This window comes from Pezoporus flaviventris, unplaced genomic scaffold, assembly GCF_033815535.1.
Source record: "Pezoporus flaviventris isolate CSIRO_AGI_PZ_B2104156 unplaced genomic scaffold, CSIRO_AGI_Pfla_v1 ptg000029l, whole genome shotgun sequence".
In the NCBI taxonomy this organism is placed as follows: domain Eukaryota; kingdom Metazoa; phylum Chordata; class Aves; order Psittaciformes; family Psittacidae; genus Pezoporus; species Pezoporus flaviventris.
Genome location: NW_026892577.1, coordinates 1,118,033 through 1,144,578, shown reverse-complemented (window position 1 = coordinate 1,144,578; position 26,546 = coordinate 1,118,033). Strand labels below are relative to the sequence as shown.

General features: G+C 45.8%; 1 protein-coding gene across 8 annotated transcripts in view; it reads left to right on the top strand.

The window, feature by feature from the left end:
• The window catches only part of TACC2 (transforming acidic coiled-coil containing protein 2), a 127,719-nt gene that overhangs the window by 5,597 nt on the left and 95,576 nt on the right, over positions 1-26,546 (top strand). For all 8 annotated transcript variants that reach the window (XM_061458580.1, XM_061458585.1, XM_061458582.1 and 5 more), the window contains exons 2-3: positions 7,339-7,508; positions 17,107-22,686. In XM_061458580.1, the coding sequence (XP_061314564.1) occupies positions 7,339-7,508; positions 17,107-22,686 (5,750 nt within the window). The remainder of the gene's footprint in view (positions 1-7,338; positions 7,509-17,106; positions 22,687-26,546) is intronic.

Genomic DNA, 26,546 nt, shown 5'->3' with positions numbered 1-26,546 from the left:
TTTGCTTTCATTTTTCCTTCCATTTCATCCATTGCACATCAGAAGTGCACAGGGAACTGTTCCTTATCCTCCAACACAGAACTGTTCTTCATCCTTACAGTCCGCACTTGCCCACGATGGGGTGTTGATGGCTATGGGCCACCATGCCCATTACTGATGCTTACATCACTCTAGCACACCTCCAGTCACCATATTCATTAATGCTTACTTCCAAGGATGATTTCTACTGGTCCAATATTGTATGGTGAATAATTCTGAGTATTTGTTTGAGTTTACACAAAAAGGACATTTGAGTTTACACAAAAAAAAGACCATTCCACTTATGCAAATGCAGCAAATCCTGGGACACTTCTCACTGCAAAGAATAATTATTTTACTTGTTCTCATCTTCCCTGTGAATGAAGGAGGAGGGATGAAAGAGGATTAAATATTCAAAGTTGTGACAGGGTTCTTCATTTGAAAGCGCAGTGAAAAGGAAGTTGGAAGACTTTTCCTTCTCTTCTGAATTAATGCTTAAAGCTTCCTTTGCGTCTGTAAAGCCACCACCATTTCTAATGGGAAATGTACATTTATGGGTACAGATGAGAAGGAAAAATATATTATAAAGAACCTCTATAATTATTTACTGCATTTCTCCATTTAGAAACAGTGTGAAAATGTTAGACCTACATTTTCCACAGCTATGGGTAGTTAGAAATAACTAGGCAAGCAAATACTGTTGGCTGGGGAGTGCAGCAGAGCCTAGAGCTCAAATCAGAGATGATTTTCCCAATAATACTTGTATTATCCAACAGCATCTTCTGTTTTAGAATAAAATAGAGTCATAGAATCAACTAGTTTGGAAAAGACCTTAAAGATCATCAAGTCCAACCATTTTATTGCTAGGCTGCTAAGAACCACTCATCTGAAAGCTGCTTTAGCTGAAGTGTTATTGACTGAAAATGGCAAGTTCTGTGATGAACATCCCCGAGATCACGAACATTATTCTCTCCTTCTATATCTCATATACCTGCCACCCTTAAGAAAATAATGAAGATACCTATTAGGCCTTCATCCAATTGTCAGGAGAGGGACAAAGGAAAATAAGGAGCTGCAGCAAGACGAGTGGAGTTACAAGGATAACAATGAATACCCCTTTGCCTGCTGAGGATAGGTCACATACACAGATGGGAAGACCAGGTTAACAAGAGCCCTGCAACCCCTTACATAGCTGTGCTTCATTCAGCCCACTGCAGACCCATGCTGTGTACATTCAGACTGAGCTTACCCATAGCAGCCAGTTGTTGAGAAGACACTTATGTTGACATGGCAAGGATCTGAAGGCAGTTTGGTGCCCTCAGTGGATTGGAAGGGTCACAAACACCAGGGATGAAGCCCGAAGGTTTGAATGGCTGTTGCTGTACCTGAGAGGAAGCTGTGTAATTCCATGAGGAATGCTAAACCAAGGGTAAGATGGTGTCTGTATATAAATGTACACACATCAGTGCTTATTTTCACGTTCATAGCCAGAGTCATTTCAGGAGGGAAACAACCCTTTTTTGGCTAAGAAAAGGCCGTAGGTATATACTTACAATAGAATGCTGTAACCAGAATGTTTCAAATGCCATTGTTACCGTATCACACTTTGCTTTGCTTCTTGTTATTTCTAAGCAATATATTAAATGAGACTTCACCAAATGCCAAGTTTTGTGTTCCTGTCCCTCTGAGGATTTTGGTTAGAAAAGGCATGAACTTAAAATTCTACTCCTGCAAGAGACAAATAAACGAAGCCAGCAGCAATCACAACCTGCACCATTACTGATTAAAGAAAACGATCCACTGTAACTGCAAAATTCGATAGGGAATCTCCCTTAAGGAAAGAATCTGCTGCTCACACCTGATCATAACTAATTCCAACTAATGGCTTTAACCTGCCAGAGGGGAGACTGAGATGAGCTCTTAGGCAGAAGCTCTTCCCTGTGAGGGTGCTGAGGCGCTGGCACAGGGTGCCCAGAGAAGCTGTGGCTGCCCCATCCCTGGCAGTGTTCAAGGCCAGGTTGGACACAGGGGCTTGGAGCAAGCTGCTCTAGTGGAAGGTGTCCCTGCCCGTGGCAGGGGTTGGAGCTGGATGAGCTTTAAGGTCCCTTCCAACACAAACCATTATCTATTCTATGACAGAACACCAAGTTGTTCTGCTTGATGCTGCCCTGTGCAACCACACGTATGTGAGGTGTTTGGCTGAAGACTTGTGTGACCTGCTGTCCCCGATGGGGACCAGGGGTGATATGTCTGTCCCCCCTGCGCTCCTGTCCCTGTGCAGGAGGTGGTGGCTGAGAGCAACCAACCAGCACTTGTAGCAGGCTGGCTTTAAAACAAGCTATTGAAAACCCCACCTTGCAGTGGAAGACACAGATTAAAATAAAAGGTAAGTTCTGCTTTATTGACTGAGACTTGTAAAGGCTCCTTCCAGCTTCCCCCTCAATAACCAGAGGGAGTCAGTGGGAATGGAAACTTAATGTAACTCTTCAAAGATTACTTTCAGCTAGTCAGAGCTATGGCATGTTCCAGCAACTGCTATAAAAGGATGTGTGTTAAATGGAGGAATGTCACAGAGGGCAGATGGAAAAGGAAGCAGCTTTTGTGGGGGGAAAGGAGAAAGGGCAATCAAACCAAGTTCACTTGTGTGGAGGGTGTTGAGTGTGAACGCTGGGCTTAAAACCAGACCCACCTTTGTGTTTTGTGATCAGGAGTGTGTTGAGAAACACGAGGCTCCTGAAACAGCTATGGGATGAGGCCGTGGCAGTGCCTAATGCTGCTGCTATGGCTTTAAACCAGGCAGGGAGTGTCAGTGTTTTGGGAGCTAAGCTGAGAACAGGCTCCCATGTAGCACTAAAGGAATTTCTCTCTGGTATGGTAACTCCAGCCAGAGTACAGCAGCACACATAATCCTTTGGCTGCAGCCTTAATAGAGTCCTTTTGCTTTTTACTGTTTAACTTTTAAGCTCCTGTTCAAAGTCATCAGGGCAATAAAGCGATCCTGCAGATTTACTTGGTGTTCTTGCAGACTCCGACACTTGTGGAAGGGTTTAGTGCAAATAACATTGCATATTGCAGGAGAATCAGTTTGATTCATTTAAATAGCACGCTGGCTTCTGTACTCTGTGTGTCAGACTTGGGGTTTTTATGTTGTTGGGTATTTTTAATTATCTTGGGCTTAAAACTTCTGAGAACCTCTGTATTCTGACTATTAATAGCGTTATTTCTTTCAGTCTTTCAACTAAGGGACTTGTCTAATCTCAGAATCCTTTCAAAAAGGAGTATGCTGTATTTGAAAGGAATATAGAGCAAACTTAGCTGCAAGCCCCTGCGGTAAATCACTTCGCGTATGCGTTGAAAGCTCCAAAGCAATTTATCAGCTTTCTGATGATGCTTGTGAACAAAACAGTCGTTAATTGTTTCCACAGATGTTAATTACAAATAAAACCCGTGCTCTGCAGAGCTGGCTCAGCACCTGATTTGTAAAACCAGCTTAAATTGAAAAGCTTGATGGAAAAATGGCGTGGCTGGCATCGATTCACAGAACATCACCAAAGATGTTCTTTTGTGATGACTGAATGAATGCATTCAATGCAGAAGACCAATAGATAAAGCTTTCCTATACCTTGTAGTATTCATAGCTTCTTTTACGTTTAAAACCTGGGATCTATGAATGTATGTTAAATCTGGTCATGCTCAGATATGGAAGAAGTGTCATATTCTTCTGTAGCCAATGACAAGTGCTTAAGGATAGCTGGGAGATGAACTGTAACTTCTCAACTGTTAGATCTCCGAAAGCACAAAACTATTTAAAACCAAAACAGACAAACCCAACTACTCAACCAAAAAACCCCAATCAATCAGCCCATGGAAAATGTTAAAGGGATTCTTCTAAACAGTGCATAGACAGATCCTGTTTGGGTGTGATCCTTACCTTGTCAATCTGCCTCTCACAGTGTGGTATTTTTGGGCATGAAAACTGGGTGTAACAGCTGATAAAATCACTGGGACATGGGCCCTTCTCTGTGTCTAATATGGAAACATCCTAGTTTTGATGACATGAGGTGTTCAGGTATAGCAGGCACATAAACGTCTGTGTTATGTAGTTGTGAATTAGGCATATGAATAGTAAAAGTAAAATCCAGCAGCTGTAATGCCCGAGTTAGGTCTCTTTGTCTTTGTTGGTGCTATTTGAGCTTTGATAGCAATGGGCTATTGGATTTATGATATGACAGGCTGATGAGCAGTGTTTCTTTCTAATGCCCTAACCGAGCCTGTTATTAGTAGTTATTATGTGTCTCGTTGGATGTGTGGCTCTGGATGCAATGCAAAAGGTACTGGTTCTCTGCACAGAAGGGAGTCTCACTTTAGAAGACATCCCTATTATGCTGTGGCTTCAAAAGTGGGATGACTATAGGTCAGTAGAACAGAGGATTTAACCTAAAGGAGCCCTTTGAGTTAAGTGGCTGATGTTGTGAATGAGAGATTAATTATAAGCAGTGTGTGGGTACTAGGAGTGCAGTATGCAAATGCACTAAATTAATGACTTAATTCCTTGCTGTGCTCCCTTCTGCCGTGGAAGATGACAGAGGCTTTAGAAGGCGACAAAACATGCAGCTCTTCATCTTCTGAAGACACCTGTGGGGTATTCCTCCTGCCTAGCACCCAAATCAGCTGATGAAAATCTGAGATGGCAGCAGTAGAGAGGAGGAGTAATAATGAATTAATTCTCACTTCCTTCTTGCCAACTGCTGGAGGCATTTGGGCAAATTGGCCTAATTTCTTCAGGTTCTTCATGTGGTTCCCCCTCCATTCCCTGCCCTGCTGGGAAAGGGAAGGAGGTCGTTTTTGTCTACAATTGGCTTGAAATCTGCTCTTCATGTGGCTGGTACTATGAGGCATTCATTTGTGGCCCACCCCCCAGAGTGACCCAACCATAGCTCTCATATTAAGACATGATGCATTAACTCAGTAAGAGTGCAGCACCATGGCTGCCTTATTGTGAGTTTACCGACTTGTTGCCATGCTCTTGTCCTCCTTCCCTGGTGGGTCAAGGCCAGTGCTTGCTCCAAGGACTGACTGTCTGTGGGTTGAGCTGATGTAGCTGAAGGAGTTCCTCTTCTGCCAAGATATAAATATGACCACTTCAGAGAATCCCAGGCAGGTTTGGGTTGAAGGGACCTTAAAGCTCATCCAGTTCCAGCCCCTGCCATGGGCAGGGACCCCTTCCACTAGAGCAGCTTGCTCCAAGCCCCTGTGTCCAACCTGGCCTTGAACACTGCCAGGGATGGGGCAGCCACAGCTTCTCTGGGCACCCTGTGCCAGCGCCTCAGCACCCTCCCAGGGAAGAGCTTCTGCCTAAGAGCTCATCTCAGTCTCCCCTCGGGCAGGTTAAAGCCATTCCCCTTGGCCTGTCCCTACAGGCCCTTGTCCAGAGCCTCTCTCCAGGCTTCCTGTAGCTCCTTTAGGCACTGGGAGCTGCTCTAGGGTCTTCTTGGATCCTTTACCAGGCTCAACAACCCAACCTTGGCCTTCTGTTTTCTATATCTAACTGGCAAGTGGGGTAGGCCCTGGGGTGTAGTGGTGGTCTGTGCGTGGCAGTTGGCCATGGATATGCTCCAGCATCATCACACCAGCACCCCAGAATTCACTGTTTTGGTTGGCTGGTTTTATTTTCCCTAATAATCAATTTAATAATGCATTTTCTTCGTAGTTCTGTCTCTCTGCACACATGTACATATGCTGAAATCTACTCCATGCAGACTTTCTCATGCAAGCAAAACCAAGGCTGCCCAAGCCATAACACCAAAAGCAGAACAGAGCTCTGTAAGCTAAGCTCTATTTTTATATTTCTTTTTCTGGCTGGAGGAAACAAATTTCCCTATATGAATCTGGATGTTCCAGGCGTTTTCTGCCATATATTGTGGATTTGGGGCCAGCATATATACTTAGATAAATATTCCAAATGCCAGATGTCAGCACATGCTTGGGTAAGTCCTGAACGATCATGAAACCAGGAGCCCTTGGTCGATCCCAGAGGAAAGTAGTATGATAAAGGAGACTTCTGCAAACAAAGCTGTAGTGAAGGGCTTCCTCCGGGGAAAGGCAGAGGATATGAGAGTTAATCAAAGCTGCCCTAAGTCTAAAGGAAGCCTTGTTTGTGCTTTCAGTGTGCCCTGACCTTTTTCCTTTTCTCATTACATGGGCTTGCCTTGTCCACTGGGTGTCTCTCCCTCCTGGCTCTGATCGCAAGAACCCTTTGGTTGTGCGAGCGCACACCGTGTTCACACAAAGGAGTGTGAATCACTGCTATTTGTTGGCTACTTCTGGAACAAAATAAACCTAAAACTGAGAGTAAAAGCACCCTGAGAGGTTAGTTGGAACTCTGCTCTGTGCTTTCCGTCTATAACATTATTCAGAAGTGCTTCTGTCATCAGTCCATACACTTAGGTATCTTTATGCTGACGGTGCTTTAGGCTTCTTACAGTTACAGCAATGACTTAAAACAACAGTGACTGTATGATGAAGGTCACCTGATGAAGCAGTTTTCCTTCTATTTCACTACTTCTTGAGGAGTTAAAATGGGGCTTCTTCATTCAAACATGATTTTTGCTCTACACTTGTTTCCACTTCTTTTGTTGTACTTGAAAGAGCATCTTCAGCTACTATTCAAAGTAGCTCTTGCCAGATCTTCTTTGCCTTCTAAAGGTACTTCTGCCAAAAGAAGTTGTCACATTAGTGTTATAGCATTTTTATAACCTTTGCTGAAGAAACTGCAGCATTTCCTGTAGCTGTTATTATCAAAAGGCAGCATGATGAGGAACCAGGCCTTCCATTTCAGTTCAGAGGTATTCCGAGCTTTGTTGGAGTGGGAGGGGAAGAATCTGGACTTGGATTCAAGTGCTGGGTCTTGACCGACATTGACTTTAACTTGACTCCAAAGATACTGCTGATATTATGAGGGACAAAGTTCATGAGCTGTTTCCATCCTTTCTCATTTTAAACTTGCTTAGCAAGGAAGCATTTGCCAGGCTTGGAAAAAGAGAAGACGATACCCTCCTTGGGTCAGTAAAGGCGCTGGCTGCTTCAGAACAATTGTTGCATTCTTCTCTCCTTCTTCTTTTCCTAGTGCTTATTTTTGGCTCAACCACTTCCTTCTGTTTTTCTGTCATTCAGTAAAAAAACGGCTTGGCTTTGGAACCTGCAAGTTCCATCAAAGTAATGAAAACTTCCCCAGAGGTTGTCCATCAATGGGCAGAACAAACACTTTTGTACTCTCCAAACCAGCAGTAGCTGTTTAAATTGTTCTTTTTCTCATCCTAGGGTGCTCCACAAGACTCAGAACTAGGCCAGCCTCCTGGGAATGGACATGGTTTAAAAAGGAGCCCTCAGGAAAAGAGCCCTGAAAGACCTGGAGGTCAGGACACCTCAGATCTTCCAGCTGCTGTGCAGCTGGCTGAGAGCGTATCTCCATCAATTCCAAGGCCTACAAGGTAAGACAAGAAGTTTCACCCTGTGAATAGAATTGAAGCACTGCTGCTGTTGATGGCTGGGGGCTGTTTGTTCTGTTCTGTTCTTGTGTAGGTGATTTTCAAGCTCTATCATCCTGATGGATGGTGGCGTCACAGCCTTCAAAATAACCTGACAAAACAAGACTGCTTACTGGTTACTAAACCCACTTCCTTGCCTTAACTGTGTATCTATAAACAAGGCTCCAGCTGTTGTAGTAACCCTTGACCTAAGCTTTCTATGCCTCTGCTCACACTAATAAACTCTCCTCTGAGACAAACACTGGAGAGTCTTATGTAGTCATATATAATTGTGAAGTAAGGTGTAATTGTAACCGCTGTGAAATGCATGCTCAGCTCTGTATAACCAACCTACCAAAAGGTACCAACCCAGCTAATGTTTATTAGCATTGCACTCCTTAAAATGCCTTAAAATTCACCCGATTAAATACATGGGACTACTTTCAGAGTTAAGTTATTCTTCAGTGCTGTTAAGGACGGCAGAAGGTAACATGATCTGGATTGTATTAAACATCCCAAAGGGAGTATTTTCTCTGAAGCATTAATACTTGAATGCTTGGATTTTTCCATGCTACCTGGGTTTCCATCTGCTGCAAGTGGATTGTCTAATTCTAGCATGATTTTAACAGAAGGGTGAATACGTTCCAGATAATGAGTGTTACCTGGGATTAAATAATAAACACAACTTAGAAGGAATAGCGGTAACTTGCTGATAAATATATAGGATTTTTAGGCTGTTTTCACAGGTTTCTGTCAGATTGGAGACTTCACTGCAGAAGGATTTGCTGAATCCTTTTCAAGTGGAGTATGTGTGATCTGGGCCTTTTCCTGCTTCCTGGGTACCATTTCTGGTTGCCACTGCCCCTGAAAGATGTAAACTTGATAACTGAACAACCAGAAAAATGGTAGCTAAGAAAAATACTTCAAATGCTTGTAAGTTAATGCTATCCCAGGCAATAAACTCTTCTACCACCTTTTTTATAAGAAATTATGACGATTAAGAATGTCTTTACCAAGAAGGTGGTTGACTGCTGGAATAGGCTTCCTAGAGAGGTGGTCCATGCTCCAAGCCTGCCGGTATTTAAAGAGACATTTGAACAATGCCCTTAAAAGCATGGTTAGGCTTTTGGTAGCCTTGACACGGTCAGGCAGTTGGATCATCGTGGGTCCCTTCTAGTATTGCCTTCCCTCCCTTAATTCAGTTGATAAATGCTAGATGTATCCTCCAGTTTCTAGTTTCTCTCAATGGTATTGGGCATAAACTATTGTATGGGTGTGTAATGGTGCATAACCATGCTGTCCTAGCTGAAGAAAATATACATTTCTTGTAAGCTACTTCAAATGTGATGCATTCTGATTTGTGACAGTAAAATAGTCATTTTCTGCTATTCTTCTCAGTATGCAGGTTATATAATGGGAAGGGGTAAAATAATGACTATTATTAATGGCTGAATTGTATAGTGGGCCTATCATGAGTAACATTCCTGCAAATTAGAGTTGTTTGTGAAGCTACAAAATGACAGGTATTAAACTGTGTTCTTAGAACTGCAACACCCATACATCCTCTCACTGACAGCATTAGTTCCAGCATCCACCTAACGCAGTGTTCATGCCATCTGTTGGGACCTGCCTCCTGTCCTGTGAATGAAACAGCAGAACTCACCTCTGGGGGCTGAAATTGTGTGTTTTTTCCCCATTTCTCAGGAAGCATCTCTGTACAGTTACTTGCTTGTCTGTATTTCAAGGAAGATCTATACACAACTTTCTCCAATAGATGCCCATAAAGACCTTTCTAACTGCTACCAGAAGACTGGTAGGGACACGATGGGCACTGTGTAGTAAGAGTAAGAGATGCTAAGATGTTGCCAGAAAGCAGCAAGATGCATGCAGGGACTTAAACCTTCTGACATTCCTTCTCCACTCATCTGTGGAAACGTAAGGAACTCAGGTATACAAAACCAGCAGGGACCAGCCTCAGAGCCTGAGGAAATAGCTCTGCATCACTCCTATAATATTTGGTTCATTTCTAAAGTTCAAAACATATAACATCAAGGAGGGAAGTTTGGGAAGAGCAGTTTGGTTTACCCCAGTCAGCAACTGGTCACCCTTCCTCTACTGCCTCCAAGAAAGAAATAGGTGTCAAAATGGTATCAGGCAGCCAGGAATGAAGCTGTGTTCATCCATGCAGCAGGACTCTGTTGCTCTCACCCAGCCATCTGGTGAAAACAGTCCTTGATGAGATGTGTGTGCAGGCACAGCTAGGAAAGAAGAAGGATGAAAACTGCTGGGTTTTCTGGTGGTGTGAAGGAGAAGGTGTCAGCTTCACGCTTCTCTAGTTACTCAGATATGGGTAACCATTTAATGCAGCCCACAGACAGACCTGTATCACTGTCAGTACTAGAAGGAGATGGCAAACGTCTCAGAGCCTCATCACCCGAATATTTGACTTGAGACTTGTAGAACTGCTCATCTGCCTTGTGTCTTTGTATGGGTGGACCTTTGTATCTTCATCCTGGGGGCCAGCGAAAATGGCCACTGTGAGAAACAGAACTACAAGGTCTTGGCTGAAGACCACACGATGGCTCTTAACACAACAAGGAATAGCCTGTCCTCTGGTGGAGTCCCCTTTGAGAACACAGAAATCCTCTAAATGTGTACTAAACTTATAACGTGTACTAAACTTACAAGCAAGATCCCTTCTTTTGTTTGTTTGGTGACTTTGGTGCAGCAGAATTTAACCCTCAAATTATTGATTCCATGATATTCTTTTCCAAAACCAGCTATTCCTCATAAAGGAATAGTGTGTAATTTAGCATAATGGAGGGCTCAGAACAACAGCTTTCCAAAACAGTTATTCCTTAATCTCCAAGTAGCAAGTATCTCTCTTCTTCCTGCTGCAGTGATGGTAGAGATAACTGGTTAATAGAGTCTGATCTGAAGCCAGATGCTGTCTGAGAAGGAACTGGGCCAGATAACTTTCTCTCTGGGGGTCTGGAGTTTAGTAGAGGCACGAGTCCAGGATCCAGCTATAAGCAGGTGTAGGAGCAGTAAGCACGAACAGAAAGATAACAGATGCTGGAGCTGAGGTGTGGGGTGTGATGGTTTCCATCAGCATCAGCAATACTTGCATGGGGCCTTTTGGAAGACTGTGTTGACTGAAGAAGTACTTGCACATTGATGTGGTTTGAAACAATGGGACTGAGTGCATCTGTCACCCACCCAGCACATTACACTGCCCAGACGGATGTTAGAATGGGTCAGGGTAGTAACAGAGACTGTGGGGTGGGGTCTCTTATCTTGGGGTTTGAGTATCTGTGGTTTGGCTACAGCAAGTGCAGTCTTGCTTTAGCATTTGTGCATTCGTTACATTAGCACAGTCATTTTTAGACATGGAGCTGTTGGAGCGAGGCCAGAGGAGGCCGTGGAGATGCTACAAGGGCTGGAGCAGCTCTGCTCTGGAGCCAGGCTGAGAGAGCTGGGCTGGGGCAGCCTGGAGAAGAGAAGGCTCCTGAAGGGGAGACCTGAGAGCAGCTCCAGTGCCTGAAGGGGCTGCAGGAAACCTGGAGAGGGGCTTGGGACAGGGGCCTGTAGGGACAGGCCAAGGGGAATGGCTTTAACCTGCCAGAGGGGTGGCTGAGATGAGCTCTTAGGCAGAAGCTCTTCCCTGTGAAGGTGCTGAGGCGCTGGCACAGGGTGCCCAGAGAAGCTGTGGCTGCCCCATCCCTGGCAGTGTTCAAGGGCAGGTTGGACACAGGGGCTTGGAGCAAGCTGCTCTAGTGGAAGGTGTCCCTGCCTGTGGCAGGAGTTGGAACTGGATGAGCTTTGAGGGCCCTTCCAACACAAACCAGTCTGGGGTTCTGTGACACTATAATGTTCTATAACTAATTTGTCTTTTATTTTTAATGCATTGCTCAAAAATGGCATTTTTTTATTCCTTTTCAAAGCGTGAGTACCGAGAACCTTTAGTCTCGTGTTGTAGCTGGCTAAAAGAACTTCACACTTCCCCATGCAAAACCATGACTTGCGTGAGAGGAATGTTACATGGGTGAGTCAGCTCGAAGAGATCCATCAGATTCCTGTTCCAGGAAGCATATTAGATGGACAGGAGCTCAGGCAATTACTCTTTATGTAGCCTTACTCCTGAAACTGCTGGCACACATCTGCTTTGGGTGGCTTCTATCTTATGTCCTGCCAAAATAGAAACAAAGACAATAAACGGAAAATCTTTGAAGTTTCCCATTCCAGGCTGTTTATTTTTAACTCCCTCCCTTATGCTGCTCTGAATTGTGCCTTTTCCACCCTGACGTGAACTCTTACAGTCTTAGGAGCCTATGACCCGTCATTAGGATGGACTATCTCTGTGTGGAAAACTACCATGATTGCTTTCTTCCGGTCTTCTGGGTGGCTTTTTTTCCACCCTCCACAGATTCCCAGCAATTGTTTCAGTCACTTTTAAGTTCTTATGATTTAGAATTTAAAATATCTGTCATTTTTATTTTAAAACACTCTGTTTCAGTCCATTTTTTTACCTGTTCTTACCTCATTAGTCCTTCAGGCTGATAAGCAACACCATCAACAGTTATCTACCTGGCAACTTCTCATATGAAACAAAGTGCTGAAGAAGTAGAATAGTCAGCAAGGCTCAGGCTGTGCATGGCATCTGCATGGGACGTCACCATCCCTTATCCTGGGGCACATAGAGGAAAACTGGGGAATCCATAGCTGGACAACTCCACCCCAGAGAGGCCTTTCCAGCAGGTTTAGGAAGAAGCAGGATAAAAGTAGTCCAGGGAATAAGCACTGTTCTTGGATGGATTTGGCTGCTCTCCCATCCGGAATGCTGTGCTTAGATCCTGTGGGACTCACAGAACCACTGCATCCTGCAGGACCATCCATTGAGTGCCATGCTTCCTGCTGACTGTCCGGATATCTTAGATGGAGACCAGGAGCCGGCTGTGGAACTGGAACTGAAGATTAGTGGCTGGGGGGGTTGGAACTAGATGATGTTAAGGTCCTTTCCAACCCAGACCATTCTACGATCCTATGGTGGGCCCCTGTTTGCTCGCTGCAGCAGTAGTTCAGCCTGGCTTTCTTAGCGTTAGAATCATTCAGTTGGGATGCTTAAAATACTGCAGGCCCTGCATTTGGGATGGAACAAGGAGGTGAAAAGTGGCTGGGGGGGGTAGGGAGGGAAGGGAAGGGCAGTTCCCAGGGGGATCATAGGGATCATTATTCCTGCTTCACTTTTTCCTGAAAGCTTAGATGTACGGGGAGGGTGGGGGAAGCTGGCTGCTGTTAGCAGCCCTTTGGCCGTGATGGATTTCTCATGTGGCTGTTTACACTGAAGAGTTCAAATAGCGACTTGCTCTGCCTCTGAAACTCTTGACTTCTTCCTTATTATTATTAAAGGGAATGTGGAAGTGATTTCCATGCTCCTCATTAACTTGCAGTACCTCTTAGGGACGGATTGAAACGCAGGGTTCTTTAACTCAAGCCCTCTAGCACAGTGTGTAAACTCCAAATGTGGGCGCTGATCTCTCGTGTGTCGGGGGAAGCAGAGCAGGAGCACTTGAGAAGCAGCTGTACATGTGCCATGGCCGCAGAGCTGCCTGTGCATTGGTGCCCTTTAGTGCTTTCTAAATTCATCCTCAGATTTCAGGCTCTTAACACTCCTGGGAATACAATCGCTCAGGCTCTGAGTTACATCAGTGTGGATGGCAACCGTATGTGACCTCTGGGTTTCACAGGCTTCAGCACTTGGTGTTTTTCCCTCCCAAGTGTGACTGGGTTGAAAGGCTGCCTGTCCTTTCAACAACTGCTGCGTGGTTTAGAGGGGAGCAAAGGCATAAGAAAGGGAAAATCTGAATTATCTATGATTTTTTGTTGCTAGATCAACATTTCTCGTTGTTTATCAAATAGATGTAATGTATTTGAGCATCCCTACCCCTCCACAGCCCCCCTCAGACAGCAAATGCCAGACAGCTTTGCTGCCTTCTGCTGCTTTTGTCTTTTGTCCCCTTAGTTTTTGTTGTGGGTTGCAAAACAGAGCAATGTGATTCCAAGTGTTACTGGCTGGTAGATTGGGTATTGCTCTTAATCAGTTAAGATCTATTTAAGTCATCGATTTCTTAACATCCTTTACAGCTTCACACCCTAAACACAAACCAGGCAGCGCTGTCCTAATAAACACCTTAGTGACTGGGCAGTACTCTTAAACTGTTGGAGGTTAATTCAGACTTGCCACAGTATGTTGTGAAGGTGGAAGAGGTTAAGGACGGGTATTAAAAACTCATTATAACATTTGCAATGTGCTGCTGCAGGAGCAATTTCTCAGTAATTATTCATTCAAAGCAAATGTTTAGGCATATTAGGCTTTAACTATTGTTATTTGATGTTGTAAGTGGAAGGCTAGCATTCATATGGCTAGGGCCTTGAACCTGCAAATGCTTAATTGTATGCTTAAGCTCTAGGACAAGGGAAAAGTTCCCTTTGATGACACTTGGGAGCAGTGGGACACCTGCATATCTCAGTTACACGTGCACGTAGGTCTTTGTGTGTCTGCTTTTTCTTTTGTTTTAAACATATCATCACCTATGAGCAGTAATTATTCCTGGCAAAATGACTCTTTCTGCCCTCCTTCTGCACATGAGTTATGAGAAACTCTGATGTTCTTTCATGCTTTGCTGTTTGCATGGTTTGTTTTAAATAAGAATGAATTTTCCCCTCAATAATCTCAGACTTACTCAGATTGCAAACAAAAAGGATCAAGTAACCACAAAGCAGAACACGTTTTATTGTCCTGTGTTTAGAGAAGCAGAACTTTTAGGGTCACAGCTTTATATTGCTTGTATTGAATGGGTTGTCTGAAAATATATGCTCCCTGCAGGTAACTATTGATTGCTGCTATATTTTCATGTAGATTGGGATTTCCTCAGGGGAATTATTTCCAGCATGTGGTGTCATTTCCCTGTAGTTTTATTCCCTTTAGAAAACAGTGGACGATAATGGGACTCAGTGTGACCTTGGGAGGTCATCTACTCCATCCTTCTGCCCTAAAGCAGGATCAATGTGCTTAAGCCATTCCCAACAGATGTTGGTCTAACCCCAGCAGTGTCTTGAGACAGAAAAGCGAGATTACAGAAAATGGAAAGGAAAATCAGGCTATGTCCTTTGTGTAGTTTTCCTTGTTACCTACATCAGAAGGAGATATCCAAACAGGTCAGTCTGGACGTATCTTATTATGAATGAAAACTCAAATCTTTCAATTCTATACTCTGTCCTGAATAAAACATTGAAGCAAGCTCCAGTAGCGCGGATGATGAATATGTACTACTTCATTCTGAAAGTGATATCTTAAGCTGCTGTCACAGCACTGTCACTTTCATTCTATTCAGCATATATTCATTACAAAGTTGTCCCAATTCCTTCATCGACTCCTGAGTAAAATGAATCAGATTTCAGCATTATCCAGCTCCAGAAAAAAATACTCAGTCGATCCATAATGCTGAATAGTTCCTAGGATTGTCACCAGCACTTGAACCTGCTAAATCACAGGTTTACTACTATGACTCTTCACATTGTTGCTACCAGAATGGCATTAGACAGGGGACCTTAAAGCTCATCCAGCTCCAACCCCTGCCACGGGCAGGGACATCTTCCACTAGAGCAGCTTGCTCCAAGCCCCTGTGTCCAACCTGGCCTTGAACACTGCCAGGGATGGGGCAGCCACAGCTTCTCTGGGCACCCTGTGCCAGCGCCTCAGCACCCTCACAGGGAAGAGCTTCTGCCTAAGAGCTCATCTCAGTCTCCCCTCTGCCAGGTTAAAGCCATTCCCCTTGGCCTGTCCCTACAGGCCCTTGTCCAAAGCCCCCCTTCAGGTTTCCTGCAGCCCCTTTAGGCACTGGAGCTGCTCTAAGGTCTCCCCTGAGATACAAATACTTATAATATGGAAAACTTACAGTATGAATTGTATGATTTAGACATTTTACCTTAGATTTGAGGCTTATCCTTAACATAGGCAAATTTCAATAGCTCTTTAAAGATGAGTTTATTTTCCACTGCAGTGACTCTGCAGAAGGGTTTTAGGATCTAAGATAGATTCAAGGTCTATTTTACATTCATAAAGAAATTGTTCATTGCTCTGGGCAGTCCTCAATATAAAGAGGGGTTCTGACCCTCCTGGAAGTGTATTTTGTGTGCTGTAGCAGAGCGCCAGAGCAAGGGGCTCTGGTGCTGCCTCAACGGTCACTGAAGGGTTAAACACCGAACTGCAGGGACATGAGAGCCGGTCACTAACTCACTTCACCTCCAGCAAGTACTTTGTGTGTAAAACTTGGGCAGAGAAAGGCTTCCCAGATTTCTGGAGATGACTTAAAACCCACTCTATGCTTCCAGAAGGGGTTTTAAGCATCTTTGATAGCTCCAGTTTGTAGGGTACTTTGTGTATCTGCAACACAGGCTGTTCCTGCTAAGCTGTGGCTAAGCTCCGATGATGATGATGATGATGATGATGATGATGATGATGATGATGATGATGAACCACCTCTCCCTGTGCAGCTATGGAGCTAGAGTGTGCTGCCATCCCACTGACCTCCAGGCATTTGGCAGTCTCTTGTCTGTGTGTCTTGCTTTGGTTGGTTGTTGGGTGTATGTGGGAGAGATTTATTACCTCAAGTAAATGATGCTCCGTGCTCCTAGGTGCAATTCTACACCAGTTTTGAGTTGATATTTCACTCCATGTTCGCTAAGGTGGTGAAAACATGCCCAGGCTTCCCAGGGGAGGTGAGGCAGAGAACAAGGGTAACCCGTTTCATCACCTCCAAACCTTGGTGTCCATACAGTGCACGTGGAAAACATTAACATAACTTCTCCTTCTTGCAGTTAGTGCACCCCCATCATCTCTGCTGCCGTTTTTTCCCTCTCTTATCTTTAATGGGGTGGAGAAGGAGATCATACAAATAGCTATATACGCTATAGCTTATATGCACTGCAATCAAACCCTGCAATAAAATGACCTCATAGGGTGTGTGTCATTGTATGGCAACGTCTTCAGTTGGCAGGGTGAGAACTTTGACCTCAACTGTGCTCATTAGTTGGAGAAAACATTCAGCAGATGGGCCCTAATCTGCTACACAATAAAAGTAGAGCCCAATTGCAGCAGTTACTGTGGGTTGTACGGCCTTCAGCTTTGCATAAGGCAGTTTCATAGAGGCAGAATATATAAACCTTTCGTTGAGGTACTGGTGTTTTTTCCAGCCTTTTTTCCATGTAGTCCCCTTACTCTGTTAGGTGTGTGTCCCCTCTCCCTTCACTTAACTAAGAGTTTGGGATGGTTGACATGCATGCCATGAGCATCGTGGATTTGAGACATATTTTTCAGTGTATGAGCATTTAAATCACTGTAATGTGTGTCTGATGGTTTAGCTCCTGCAAGCAGATTATCAGCTTCTCAGCGCATGTACTGCATGGCTTTGAAACATCAGTGGCACAGATTGTTCTTACTCTTTGCTTCATAGTCTTTGCTCCTTTATTCACATGAAACAAACATTTCCATTGTTGGCAGCATCAGCAACAAAGGCATCAGTAGCTACAGTGCTGAAGACCTAACCCACCCAAATTCAAGCATGGTGTCTTCAGAGGTGACGGGAGAGAACACTGCCTCGCAAGAGCAAGGAGGACAAACAGACTCTCAGTGCTTAAAGCAGGCTGCAGGAGCAAGGGAGAGAAGTCTGCCTGTCTCAGTGCCTTTCGCAGGTGCTGAAGAACGTGCCACAACACATCTTACAAGCAGCAATACTTTACCAACCTCAACCTGCAATGAAGCCCTGCTGTCACCAGGTCAAGTCAATGACAAAGAAGAGGGGATAACAACTTCCAAATCCATGGACAGAGGCCCTAAATGTGACACTATTGCTGCCGCTTGTATGGAAAATAGTGAGAATGACCCCAGCAAGCCAAGCCTGGGGTCCAGCCCTCCTGCAGTAATCACAGCAATGCAAGGAGCCTCACAAATGAGTCTGAGTGAATTAAGAGGGCTCTGGCAGAGCGAGCAGCTGGGTGGCAGGAGGGACCCACATGTCAGCACATGCCCCCAGGGTACAGAAGCAGGGGATTATATCCCTGCTCAGGAGGCCAAGCAGGAGCGAGGAGGTTTGGAAGCAGGTCAGCAGCAGGCTGTGATGCAGCAAGGTAGACAGAACCCAGATGGTGGGGAGGGTCTGCTAATGAAAGAAGAAACCTTAATCCTAAATTATCCAGCAACAGGAGGCTCAGACAGTGAAAAATGTGGAGCAATTGTGAATGCTCAAGGCTTCACCGGCATCAGTGAAGTCTGTAATCTACAGATAGGGGTTGAAACCACAGCTAAGGAGAATGAGGCAAATCCAGCTCTGTCTGCAAGCAAAGGGGAGCAATCAGAAGCCTGTGCTTTCATGGTGCCTCCTAACCCTGTCTTCCTGGTACCAAAGCCTGAAGAGCCTTCGAGGGAATATGTGCCTGGAAATGGCTCTCAAGATGCAGTGAGGAGCAAAGTGGTGAAAACAGCCTCTGACAAAAACAAACCCACTTGTCAAAGAGAGCTTCAAAAGAAGGACGAGCTTGTCAGTGCCGAGTGTTCCATTCTGCCTTTATCATTTCAGCGAGAGGGAGAACAAAACTCAGCCGTCACAACTGAAAGCCCAAAAGATGAAGCCAGCAGCAATGAAATTATAAAAGCTGAGGCTGTGTCTAGAGAAAGCACTGCTCTTTCTGAACCAGAACTTGTTATCAAGCCTGCTGCGGAAAATTCCCTGGTAGATAACAGGTTACTGCGGGCAGAATATGCATTAAGCGCTTCTTTGAGCAGATCCACAGAGCTGCATCAAAAGGAAAGCAAGGCGAGTGTAACAGGAGAAAGAGATGAAATCACAACAGACGTGACAGAGAGCAATGTATTACCTGAGGGGTCGAGTGGGGCACAAAGGCAACTGTTGAACCCTGTTAGTAGCCACCACCAGGACATGGAAAATACCCTGCTGGGACACAATCCTCAAGTACTGGGTCTTTGTGAGAAGACTTCAACAGGTGACCCAGGGGAAGAAGCTGTGGCAAAGCCTCTGACTTTAGGCTTTAAATCACCCAATGACAATTCACAGTCTCTTGGTTGTGAACCTGAACAGCAAATGAGTAAAGGGAAAACAGATGCCACAGGCCCGGAGAAGAAGCCTGGGACTTCCCCACAGTTTCCAAGGCAGGAATGCCCACTGGGGTTTGATTGCTTTAACACTGAGGCAGAAGACAAAACTTCGGGCCAGCCAGGCTGTAACGGGACTGACACAGTTTGTTTAGCCAGTGCATGCAGTTCACTGCCCCTCCGCTCTGAGAACAATCGTATTAAGCAGGGTAAGCAGGATGAGCCCTGGGAAAAGGCTCTTGCTGGAGAAACTGTGTTGGAATCTGACTCCAAATCCAAACCCGAGCTCCAGGGCTTAAATGAGTTGGCAGGGCCTGTGGACCGCATGGCTCTACAAGGCAAGGAGAGCTCATGGGTTTCAGACAGCAAAGAGCACTACAGTCCCATCACGGCAGTGCCTTGCAGTGATTCAGAGCAGGGACCTGCAGCTGCACAGCGCGGTGCTGTGGGTGGTGATGAAAATGAGGGTATTCAACAAGAGAAGCACCAGGCTGTGGGGGAAGGCTTCGTGGAGGACAAAGATTTGGCACTGAAAGGGAAATGCAAGTCGGATGTGCTGGTGCCAGCTCAGCTGGAGCAAGTGGCTTGTTCAGAAGCCACCCAAGCTGATGTTGGCACTTCAGGACTAACTCCTCACATGGAGGAAGGGGGTGACAGCCGTGTCAGTGATAACTACTGTCCCTCAGAGGGTGGCACATGTGGCTCTTTGGAGACCTTGGAGTGCAGTGTTGGAGAACTGCAGGAAAACACAGATGTTCCAAGCGCTCTTCCCCATGCAGACCAAATGGAGAGGTCAGTGCCTGCTGCTGAGGACAGTGCCTGGATTTCAAGCCCAGGACTCGAACAACAGCAGCACCAAAGCAGTCTGACAACTGTCACAAGAGCAGGTGATCAGGAACACAAAGAAAGGGCAGTAAACCCTGAATTGCCATTAGAACTTAATAATCACAGCAGCACACCAGAAACACCTCTAGATGTTTCAAACAACCTTAATAAAGAATCTCCTGTGCTAGATCCAGCGACTCCGGACACGGCGACAGACAGGGACAAGGGTAACAGCAGCGCTGCGGTGTCGGAGATGTGTGAACACGGGCAAAGCATTTCTGGTGTGGCCATGATTAATTTGCAAGATTGCAATGAGCAAAGCAAAACTGATCTCAAGGCAGGAGAAAACTGCTGCAGTCAGCACAACTCCAACGAGCCCGAGCAGGGTAATCATTCTTTGATCTCAGCTAGTCAGCATGAAGCAGCATGTCAGAGCGATACGTCTGCTAAAGGATCTGACAAGAGTGAACAGCCAGGCAGGATAGAGGATAATAGTGGTGAAAGCCACGCTGCTGCTGCTGCTATAAAGGCTCTTCCAGGGACAGGGAATTCAGCAAGTGCCACTAACACGTCACAGGCTTTGCCAAGCGGTATGGAACCAGCGCATACTTCTGATAATCCCGGGAAAAATGATCCTCAAATATCTCATACAGAAACTCAAGGGAAAATGCCATCAATGGCAAAGAACCTCAAAAAGACTCTTACTGGTGATGGGGGAGTCATCCAGAGTGATGGAAACATGGAGGAAAGTGCTGCTGCCACAGCAACAAGCAATGTGAAGGGTGATAAAAGACCAGGGGAAAAGGGATGTCCTTCACCATTGCAGGCACACAGGGAAGCAATTCCCACTGATAAGTTGTATAAACCCAGCTGCCTTCAAAACACAGCAGAGGAGCCTGGTTCTTGTCAAGCAGATTTTATAGCCCTCTCTGCACTCGGCCATCCTGGCCAGCAACCTGGAAACCATACAGCCAGTGGTATCGGGGGGGGAGCACTGAATAATGAGCTGGAAGTTGTAGCATGCCAAAATGCCTTAGAAGGGAACTCTGATCTAGAGATTGATGCAGGTTCTCAGGTGTCTGTGCATGTAGGTCCCTCACCTAGTGTAGGCACAGCAAATCCAGACAGCTCTGAAGGGGGTAGGTGTGTGAATGAAATAGATGTTCCAGACCGAGGTTTTCAGGGCGATGGAGACAGGAGTTCAGCCCTGCCAGAGACTGTAAATGTGGGGCAGAGGACTGCAAACTTATCGCAGTTCAATTCTGAGAAGCTGAAGAAAGAAATCTCTGCAATTAAATCCCCCCAAACAAAAAGCGAGGTAAACTTCAAAGCACAGCAAAGTGACAGTTCAGCAGAGTCTCTGCGCGCACTCCCCGCTCTAGAAGGGAAGCTGCTGAGCCTTTCATCATCACAAGAAAGCCGTAATGAGGAAATTGCATCCAGTATGGGGGCAGATGACAAGCACGGTGAGATCTTAGAGAAACCTGGGAATTCAGAAGAAATGGAAGAGCTTTCAAAGGAGAATAATAACATAACTGGGGCAGAGCTCAGCGCTTGCGAGCAGGCTGCAGGGAGCTCTGGAAGGGAGCATGAGGCTCTGACTTGCAGCTCTCTGGACATCGGCTCCAGCTTCCCAGACTTTAGGCAGCACATCAGCCAGATATTTAAAAGCACCGTGCACAGCACGCTGAGTGCTGAGTTACCCCAACGGCTGCCTGAAAACCATGCAGGCTTCAAGCAGAGGCCAGTGGCCACGGATACAGGAGGAGTGTGCGGTGCTGAGAACCGTTCAGGATCAATCAAGGTGGGCGAACGAGCTCCCGAGGGCACCTCAGAAGCAGAGGGGCAAGAGCTGCCTTTAGCTCCTGAGGCTTCCTGCAGAGCTGGCAAAGGGAAATCTCTGCAACAAGGAAACGCAGCGGCAGAGCTGCCTACGGCAAGTCTGCAGGATGCTGAGGAAAACAAGCAGCCCCGTAGGTGTTTAGAAGTGGTCCCTGCGTTGGATGGCAGCACACCTGCTGAATGCCCTCTGCAACATCAGCGAAAGCCAGAGCGAGCCACTGAGTGTCCAGCGAGCGGCGAGATGGAAGGAGAGGAAGGCGAGTGTGCGAGTGGCGCTGATCCCGAATCGCTAATAAGCTTAGGGATAAAGAAGCAAGGACCAGCTTCATGTGGTAGGGCAGCAGCTGAGAACTTCCTTGCATGGTCTGACAGTAAGCAACAACCCGCTGGAGCTGCCACCTCGGCAGGCGATGCACAGAAGAGGGACTTAAAAGATGCTGCTACCGCAGAGGGAAATAACTTTATTACCGAGCGTAACACAGAACCAGTTTCATCTGAAGAGGATGTAAATCTTCCTACTGAACAGTGCCAGGATCCTAAGGCAAACGAGCAGGAGCAAAGCGAGTACGGTGATGCGGATGTTGCCAAGAGCATCCCTGATATGGCAGCTTCAACACTTGTCCCGGGAGGCTCTTACAATCACGACAAATTGCCAGGCAATTTGAATGCATCACCTGGGGGAAATCAGGAGACCCACGTTCACAGCAGTTTCATGCATGATAGTAAGTCTCACAATGACGTGCAGGGGATACAGGATGATCCAGTGAATAGGAAATGCTTGGAAACGTTGGAAAATCCACAAGATGCACAGCAAGAAGAGAAAGGGACTGTGCATGGGTTAATAGATTACTTAAAAACCGAAGTAAGCCAGGATGATTGCTTGCAAACTGACTCTACAGTAGAACCTAGCGATATAACTGAGGGAGGTGTGAAAGAGAACAGTGACACGGTGCTAAGCACAACAAAGGCAGGTGACATAAAAACTGGAGACATCCCTGAAACAGGTACTGCAAGGATGTTAGTCACTGGTGAAGGTGACTTGGCCATAAACACGAGCACTGAGGAGCAGGACACAGACCTGCACAAAAATCACTCCCCAGCCACTCCTGTGATGGAGCAGAGCGAGGGTTCTGCACGCACAGATCTCACTGATGCTGAAAATCAGCCGAGCAGGATGAATCCAGAGGACGAAAGCTCACTTCAGGATGGCACAAGAAAGCTATCCCCGCTTGCCTTGACTGAGCCTAAGAACCTTGACTTCACTGAACTGCAAGAAACCGCTGCGGCAGGATTACCTACTGAAAGGTATTTACTTTAAATTACTATGTGGAATGGTTGTCAGGACCCTGGGGCTTGAGGGGGATGCAGTTATCAAGGCAGATACCCATCATCTGGGTGGCAGAGGGGTCCTAAAAGCCAAGGAGCACAATCCTTACCTGTTCCATCTGCTGGTCCAGATTCCTGCCCTTACCTGTGTGGCTTTGCTTACGCTTCCCAGTGTTCACATCTCATAGCCTAAAGTTAGGCAAACAAATGGCACTGCCTAGCCTTAAGTCAGTGGGCTTTTGCCAAAGTTTTTGGTGACCCAGTTAAATGAGACCTGCAGCATTCACATGGTGGATGGCAGTATTTAAACTCAAGCCTGCAGTACAACCTAATTACTCACAGTTAGTTGTCTAGGCCGCCCTCTTATCCTCCCGTATAATATAATTGTATTGGCAGTGCCTTTGATCCCTGTGTTATTCAGTGTTTCTAATGACATGGAGTTGTTTCTGATGTGAATTCTTCTGAGCAGGGATTTGTGGAGCCTATGAGTAATTGAGTGTTTATTTTCCAGACCTAGCAGTAACTGCTTTAATAAAGTTAAGGCACTTTTTGGGTGAGTTTTCACTTGGCTGTCTCCATTCTCAGTTTGATACGGAGTTAATTCAAAGCATTCTGATGCCAGAGCAGGTGACTCCCCTTTATCTAATCACAGCACTGCTTCCTCTGTAACCTCAGCAGCCTTCTTGCAGGCTGTCCCTCTCCTCCTTTTAGGAGGAGGCAGCCACAGCTACTAAGAGACAACTGCAGAGAGAAAGGTGCAGTGAAACCTAAACTGTTCCAGGCAGCCTCAATGAATGGTATGTGTAGATGGAATCTAAGTACTACCAAAAAACTGTATGATATTAGCTGAATAAGGAGGGGAAATATCTCAGTGCCACATTCCTCCAAGGTTCAAGTGATAAAACTTTTCTAAGTGAAAATACCTGAAGGGTTTCTGTTGTGAAAATGGGGGGGTTCTTCCTGTTCTATATCAGGGATGGAGACTGAATACGACCTAATTGCATGAGCACAGTGTGTATTAGAAGACTATTAGAAGTGTTGGGAGTCTGAACAGCTCTCTGACTTTCTCTTTAAGGATCTACCTATGGACCAACAAGGAAATTAGACCCTATTACTTCTCTCTAGCTCCTTTCCGTTTCTCTTTCTATGATGGGAAGCTTCACAGTGGGCAGATTTGAAATTACCAACCAAATCACTGGCCAGGCCTGGTTCAGAAGCCTTCAGGGACTACAGGGCAGTACGTGCATGTGTCTACACATGTGTTTGCTATCAGGGTGGCTATCATTCTTTATATAAATACCCACGGCAAGCAGGGCAGGGCTCTTGAAACAGCTGCTGGCAATCCATGGAGTGGTTGCTTAATGCTTGCATATGCCTTAGGAATTCATTATCACCTGTTTTTGCAGCGTGAGGGTTTGTATCAACAGGCAGCTGCTCCTCTGGGTGTCACACACATAGCCAGTGCGCATACACACGTGGGAGGTGCTGCAGGCAGAGCCAAATGTGATTGCAGCACTGTAGACTTACACAGTGGGGACCCTCTGAGGTGCAGGGGAGTCTCTGCTTTTGATCAGGCTTGTTTCTTAAAGGAATAGGTATTTATAATACAAAAGAGCATCATATATATTCTATTATATTATACAAAGCATTAGTTGAGCTGGCTGCCCTGTCTTCTTCAGTGGGTCCAACACACTGACCGGTCTGAGCTTAAAACTGGGTTTGTATAGTTGAATTTCAAGCTGTATTCCATACCCTGTGTACTCCAGTCAGTCACAACACTTGGTGCTGCAGAGTGGTTTCCAATTGTTTATTGTCCTCTCATCCTTGCAGACAATAAATTCCTATAGCCATGCAAAACAAGATGCGTGTTTCTGAGAGGCTGGGGGGATTTGTGCCTGATGGAAAGAATTCCAGGGGGAATGAATCCTCCCCAGCTCTCAAAATAAATAGCAGTAAGAAGTATGTGTTATTTAGAAGAAGGAAATTGCATGTTCTGCATTATTTCAGCATTGTTTTCTATCCCCTTCAATGCTTCTGTATAGTTTCATCTCTTATGAGATCTTTCACATTGGAACCCCATTGAATGGTGGGTGAGGGAATGAAGCTGTGCAACCTGACTCTAAATCCTTGTTAGGATTTCTTCTTGTAGAGGGAATAGGGGAATTTCTTCCCTTCGTGGCTATGCCATTGGGAGGACGGTGATCTTGTGATGAAGAGCAGATCCAAGAACTGTCTGTGGTAACTCCTGCCCCTACCTCCTTCACGAGTGGGACAGTGGTCATTAATAAGAAGAGCCTTTGTGTCTGCAGGCAATAGAACAGAACCAATAAATTCCCTTTAACCTTCAGTGCAAAGGACAATTATTTTTGGCAAGGAGGTTGTGCACTGAAAAGGAGTAAAAAATAACCCTTTCTTTGATGGTCCTGACATTTCTCTTTATTGACTCTGTGCCTGAAAACCTGTGTTTGTGATGGCCACATATGGGCATCAAAATGTCATCCTTCCCACTTACTGTTGGGCATTCAGCTGCTCCCTTTTGCTTAGAAAGGAAGACAAGGACTTGATTTCTTTTCTCATTTTGTAATGTCTACACCCATACATCTTCATTCTCTTACGGAGCGATAAAAGAGGTTAATGTATGTACAGGGAGTCCTTACACTTCATGCCACTGAAATGCTCCTGTTTGCATCACGGCTATGGCAGGTATTGAACAGATCACGGAGCACAACTGGAAGTGATGGCAAATGTTCAGGGATGTTTCGAGGTGGCGTTGAGTTTCCTGATAACTTCCTGCAATTCATCCAGCTGGTACATGTGGAATGCCATTGTCTCTCGGGAAAAGTGCTGAGAGAGCTTTTTGAAGTGGAGACTGTGAAGTCATTCCCAGGTGTGTATCTGTAAGGTTCATAGAACAGATCGCACCCTGCGCTGATCTGTTGGCTTGGCAAAAGGTTCAGGTTATCGACAGGCCTTTGGGTGTTGCAGAGATGCTCATAGAGGCGGCTTGGGCTGGGTGTGCTAGCGAGGGAAGAGCACAGGGAGCCGTAAGCAAGCTGCAAGCAGTGGCACTCACTCTGCAGTAAGGTGAGGTGCTTGCGACCCTCAGCAGAAGGTGCTGTGCTCACTGTGCTAAGCTATATGGCCTTCACATGCAAGAGGGCACTGCACACATTTGGCATTAGTAGAGTTTCTGGTGCTCCTGCAGAGCAAGCTGACCTGCTGGAGCTTATGCTGCACAAGCAATTCTTATTCCTGCCTGTCCGTGCAAATCAATACACACGATGCAGTGCTTTCATAGCTGTACTCATCCAGGTGCTCATTCTTGTTCTGTGGTGCTTGAACCTTATTCCCTGTCTGTACCTTGACCTGCTCCTCACTATTTCAGTGACACATAAAGCTACTCTGTACAGGGAGAGGAGGATGTGGCACCGAGCTGCTTGGGGGACAAGGGTTTCCTAGCAGTTTTGGCACCACAAGAAACACCAGGAGGGTCCTTCCCCAGCTATAGCAGTGTATTGGAGGCACTCTGTTGAATCCTGGACTGGTTTGGGTTGGAAGGGACCTTAAAGTTCATCCAGCTCCAACCCCTGCCACGGGCAGGGACACCTTCCACTAGAGCAGCTTGCTCCAAGCCCCTGTGTCCAACCTGGCCTTGAACACTGCCAGGGATGGGGCAACCACAGCTTCTCTGGGCACCCTGTGCCAGCGCCTCAGCACCCTCACAGGGAAGAGCTTCTGCCTAATGCACTAATGCGCTGTGCATAGGTCAGACAAGATCCCTAACGTGGGTCCACACGCACGCTTGGATTTGCTTCAAGCTTTGTTCTTGCCATCAAAAA